Source organism: Salmo salar, chromosome 20 (assembly GCF_965601325.2).
Source record: "Salmo salar chromosome 20, fSalSal1, whole genome shotgun sequence".
Lineage (NCBI taxonomy): Eukaryota > Metazoa > Chordata > Actinopteri > Salmoniformes > Salmonidae > Salmo > Salmo salar.
The window spans coordinates 63,495,226-63,501,225 of record NC_138310.1 but is presented as its reverse complement, the minus strand read 5'-3'; the positions used below and the strand labels follow the sequence as shown (position 1 = coordinate 63,501,225).

At 42.8% G+C, this 6,000-nt stretch overlaps 1 protein-coding gene across 1 annotated transcript; it reads left to right on the top strand.

The window, feature by feature from the left end:
- The first annotated feature begins 1,129 nt into the window (after window positions 1-1,129).
- On the top strand, window positions 1,130-5,282 carry proca1 (protein interacting with cyclin A1). The gene is made up of 4 exons (XM_014163093.3): window positions 1,130-2,226; window positions 2,378-2,510; window positions 2,771-2,905; window positions 3,132-5,282. The coding sequence occupies exons 1-4, from the start codon at window positions 1,656-1,658 to the stop codon at window positions 5,008-5,010; spliced, it is 2,718 nt and encodes a 905-aa protein (XP_014018568.1). The 5' UTR covers window positions 1,130-1,655; the 3' UTR covers window positions 5,011-5,282.
- The last annotated feature ends 718 nt before the right edge of the window (window positions 5,283-6,000 follow it).

Here is a 6,000-nt window from a genome sequence, read left to right as displayed (position 1 = left end):
CTCTCATTTGTTTGTGCATAACAGTGTGAGCGTTTTGTAATTCAATGTGTGCGTATTAGTGTGAATAATTTCATTTTATAAATGTATTATTGTCACTTTCCATTAAAACTATCATTCTGATAATACAAACTGTAACTATTTGCCTATGAAAAGGGTTTACAAAGGCTGTGTTGTATAGGCTATGGAAGGGCCCCAAGGCTATCCAAAGGGATTACCAGCATATAGGCAGACTTTTTATCAATGTCAAAATGTAACACCAATGGAAACAAGCTATTTCAACTACAATATCTGGAGCACAGAATAATTATTGTTTTCCACCCACTTTATCCTTGTAGTAATGAACATTCAATTAACCCAAGGGCTTTTAGTTTAGTCGAATGTTGCCTCGGGTGATTTTGCATAATTTCTCTCCGCCTTCTAACAATACGAATCAAGTGTATTTGCGGAGAATACAAAATACCTACGCCTCTAACTGAAAGCTCATTGTAAGTCCTGCCTTGTGACAAAACAGTGGCCTGATTAGAACTCACCGCCGATTTTTGTCTGGACTAGTGATTGCACATGCAGACCTAGCCAATTGGGTGAAATATTGAATAGTCCATAAAACCTAAAAATGTTGCCAAAGCAGTATATGGATGGCAATATTTAAAATGCATAGTCCGTTTTTGTCAAATGAGTTCCATGATATTGCTAGGTACTTTAACAGATGGATTACCTGCCCGTGCCCCCATGCAGTGCCAGTCCAGCATTTACGCTTGGCTTGGGTACAGTAGTGCACCCTCTGACATGATCTCAACCTCAACTCTCCATCCTCCATCGGTAGTAGATTTCAACCTCTGAAAGAACATTAATTAAACCCAGTTTGCTCAGACATGCTGCTGAGAGAGAGCGGATTGCGTGCGAGTTTTGCAAACCTTTCCATTCTAGACAAAGAAAGACGTTTGTTCCAACATTCTAATTTAGGTCACCACCAATGCCTTTTGTGGAATCTAAAATATGTCCAATCTATTGGGTTGAAAGAATCACGCCATCCTTGTTACCATGGGAAGCGCGAGAAGAACCTCCTCCTTGCTTGCAGCGTCACCAAAGCTGAATCTCGATTTTTGGTGAAAAGGGGGACGGGGAGGTAACTTGCGGTCAACCCACGGCAGAGTAGCCTAGGCTGCCAGCAGTAGTACACGCCATCCTATTAACCATATCGGGTCTGCTTTCTTTGATTATTCGCCTATAAATAAATAGAATGCGTGTAAAAGACAAAAACGCACACAAACGTGCCTTCTTGTCAATATACTTTCCTGCAGTTATTGTCTCATTTGGATTTAACAAAATTCAGGCACAGGTAGGCTGATTATTTTCATGTTGAACTGCTAGTAATTGTAGAATAGTCGTGTTTTTATATTTAAGCAAGAGTTTGCGCACATTCTGAAATTAGCCTGGATTTACAATCTCAATGGATTCTGTTGAAATTATGGAAAGTGTGTAATCGGCCACTGAAGGGGTTAATTTTATGTGTCAGACCCCTCCCATTATTGTCAGTCATCGTATTAATAATCGCACCACTAGAAGTTTCGCTATAAAGCTGGTTTTGGCGAGAACACGGGAAAAGTAGTGGTGCTGTCTCAGTGCGCGTGGTGCTGAAAGTGCCATCTGAAGTAATGTGGTCGGTATTTTTTTTCTTTCTGTCTTATCTGGACAGAAACTTTGTCAAGGGAGAATTCCCCAATTATTCCCTAGATGCAGAGAAACAGAGTAAAGATGTGTTTTTCATGCTCAACAGCACATTCTGTGCCAAAATATCAGGCATTGGGGGAAATTGTCTTTACCAAGTGTCAGACGGAATTGAGGAAGTGCGCTCCGTGCATGACACGTCGGGTAAACTGGTGGACTGCTCAGTAACCATCAACCAGATGCAAGTGAAGTCATTCATGCATGTGTGCAGATTGGGACTGAAGCACCAGATAACCAACCCAGAATATATGGAGCTGAGTTTTGGAGACATGACAGAAGCCAAATACAACTGTCAAGCGTTCCAGGGGACATCAAAGTGCACGACGGTCACCACGGAGAGGATAGCCGCACCAACAGCACAGACACCGAAGGAGACGAGAGAGAATTCTGTCCACGAGGATGACAAGCAGGACATACGGAGATCCAAGCGAGGATTCACTTATCCTGGAACCCTGTGGTGTGGAGCTGGCAACATGGCTGATAATTACGACCATTTGGGTAGGTTGTGTAATTGCGTAAAGTTTGATGTTATTCTGTATTTTAGATGCATGATGAACTATTATCACCACATTTAGCCATTCAACTGTTTCCCTGATTTCGGTGCATGTTGGTTTGTTGTTATTTTTTAATATACATTCGCCGTTTGCAGGAGAGTTCGCGGCGACTGACAGTTGTTGCCGCGTTCATGACCACTGCCCCTACGTCATCCATGCGTTTTCCTCAAAATACGGCTACACCAATTTCAAATGGCATCCCCTTAGTCACTGTGACTGCGATAATGCGTGAGTTTCCTACATTATAGTTGAAACGCCTTTTTTTTGTTTAAAAAATAGAATGTTATGAGCAAAATGCAATGCCTTTGATCCATCTGTTTAAATAATCTATAAAGAATAAATAAATAAACTACTTCATACACTTGAGTAATTATGTTAGACAGTCAGAGGCTCAAACCAATTATATGATGTACTGCCTGTCAAACCATCCAGACAGGCTACAGTAACCAGGAGTGGGTCATTTTCTCTTTGTCACACTATCTGTGCAGGTTGAAGGAGTGTCTGAGGAAAGTCAATGACACCTCCTCCAGGGTGGTTGGCCAAGCTTTCTTCAATGTCATTGAGGTTCCCTGTTTCCAGTTCATATATGAAGAGCAATGTGTGGAGCGCCACTGGTATGGCGTGTAAGTACAGTGTTTACTGTAAATTCAAATAATGCACATGTTGTGGCAGGTGCAGCGTAATGCTTATGTTACTAGCATCGACAGTGAACTAGAATGTCTTGCAAATACAATACAAATAATTTTTAAAAATCAAACAAGAATTAACAATCCAAGCATTTTTAGTGGCTTTATAGTACACTACAGGGAGCACATTTTAAACCTCTCTCCATCTCTCTTATCCACACAGGTGTAAAAAATATGACAAGCTCCCGGTTGCAGTGCCTAGAGAGTCCATCCCGTATGATTTCGGAGGTATTGACGTTATTGACGTGCTGACCGTGGCTCCTCAGAAAGAGACAAAGAAAACAGGCACAGAGCAGGACAATCCTGAAGGCACAACACAGTCCACTGTGTCTGGCTCCCAGACCACTGGCCCTGAGGAGCCCTCCCTCAGGAACATGGTCACAGTCGCTGAGGACTTCATCAAATTTCTGGCCACCGTCTCCACCTCTCAGGGTTCGGCTACAGACAACACCAAAGGAGAGACACAGACCTCAGAGAAGAAGAAGAGGAAGAACACTGCAGGGAAAAATAAGAAAAATAACAAGAAAGGGAAAGGGAAAGGAAAAGGGAGAAAGAGGAAGCAGAAAATCGACTCAGTCTCAAAAAGAGCGGAGGAGTCCTACCAAGTTAGTCCTACCAAAGCAGAGGAAGTTGTCGATAAGAGTAACTTTGTAAATGAGCCTGAGAATGTTGACCAGTTGAACAGAAATGTCAACAGTTTCAGTGATGGTGAAAAAGAATGTGGAGGGAAAGAGGAGATTTTTAATGATGTCATGAGAGATGAACCACGTGTAGATGAAGAAAGTGCTGCAGATGCCTCTGTCACCACAGTCACTGCTGTCAAGAAGGAGCAGACAATGCTGGAAACTCCGGCTCTGAAGAATCACACAGAAACAGCGTCTCTTTCTGCAACCTCCAGCACACCCATTGTGATCACACAGAAAACCAAAAGGCAGAGGTCAAGAAAGGGGGAAGGGAGGAAAAAACAGAGCAACATAACGCCAACTGACACCCCTAAAGGAGTTGCACGCCATACCGCCATTAAACAGGACCTCCCAACAACCACAACAGAGAGCTCTGGCACCCAGACCGTCCCTACCAGCACTGCCATAATCTCTGCAGATCAGCCTGCGCAACAAAGGTTAGAGAACCACAGTGTTACGGCTACTGCCGGCACACCCATTGTGACTTTTATCAAAAGCAAAAGGCACAGGTCAAAGGAGAGAGAGAAAATAAATAAATGGAGGAAAATCACTCCCACTCTTCCCATGGTGGGGGATACTTTCCGAAACCCCACTGAAAAGGATCTTGAAGTGGTCACTACTGAGAGCACAAGTGCTCCAGCCGTCACCACCATCACTACTGTTAGCGTTGCAGGGCAGCCAGTGTCACACAGACCAGAAAGTCACAATGAGAAGGTGTCCAATACCACTACGACTGTAGGCTCAACTTTGAGTGAGACCAAAAGGCACAAGCTGAAAGAGAGGGAGGGAAGAAAGATGAGGAGAAAAGTCATATCAACTCTTTTGGCCGAGGGCACATCTCTTCAGAATCCCACTGAAGATGTCCTTCATACAGTCACTAATGACAGCACTGTTGTACTGAACATCCCCACAACCACCACTGTAGTCGCTGCAGAGCAGGCTGAGATGCTAGCGCCACAGAGCATAGAGAGTCACAGTGAAAAGGGACATCTCACCACAACAGCCAGCGACCCCGTTATGACTGGGAGAAGACAAGGATCAAAAGAGAGGGAGGGTAGAAAGAAAAGTAAAAAAGTGACCATACCCACTGTTGTCAAGGATGAGGTTCCTATCCATAATGACAATGAAACTAAACTTGAAGAAATAATGACAAGTATAAGTCTGACACCCTCAGCGTCAGAAATCTCATTCAAAGTTGATAAAGTAGGAGAGTTCAATCTACAGGAATCTGAGAACTACAGAGAACAGGCTCTCTTCCCTGTGCAGACCAGCACACACACTATAAGTCCAATAAAATCCACTGTCCAGAAAACAGGAGAGAGACTAGGTAGAAAGAAAAGGAGAAAACCACCACAATGAGACTCATACTAACAATGATGCTAGTATAGAATGAAAGAGTGAAATGATGTCCTAGATGACCAGTCATGCCCTTGGCTATCAGAAAAACCTGCTATGCAGACTCAGACGTAGGTGTATTATGTGTTAGTCGTCATCTTGTGTATGTTTTGTAAAATCAACATTTGTGCTACTATTCAACAGGAATTGAAACAAGTGAATGAAGAATCAGGATAATGTTTTGTATTATAGTATGTGCATTTAAACACCAATGATTAATAAAATATTGGAAAGAAGCATATATTGAGTGCAATGAATTCTAAAAGTGATGATTTCATTAATAACACATTCATGTACTGTAGGCATGTGCTGTACTCCCAAGACACAGCAGGGAATATTTAATACGGAACAAATTAGGGAATTCCAAGTTCAGGGAGTTCTCCATTTCATCTGCTTACTCGTAAACGGCTTACCTTTACTTTTCTGCAAACAATTCTTGCAATATTGTATACACAGACAGGCTCCAAGCCAAGAAAGCTGAGCCTTCTTCCAGGTTTAAATACTATTTCCTTTTTTCTGTGTGGGACTTTGGACCTCTAGTTTCTTCCAATGCGATATAAGGCATTGTGATGAAAGGGGTCACATTCCTAAAAAAGGATTACGTGCTCACTATGAACTCTATTCTCCCCACCTAAATGAGGGCTGTAAGACCCTGTAACACTGAGGCTCAAATCCCTAAGCTGATTCTTAAACACTACAATTTTTTTAATTTCATTTTTTTATTTAACCTTTATTTAACTAGGCAAGTCAGTTAAGAACAAATTCTTATTTACAATGACGGCCTATCCCGGTCAAACCCAGACAACACTGGGCCAATTGTGTGCCGCCCTATGGGACTCCCAATCACGGCCGGATGTGATACAGCCTGGAATCTAACCAGGGACTGTAGTGACGCCTCTAGCACTGAGATCAGTGCCTTAGACCGCTGTGCCACTCGGGAACCCAAATGAGGAG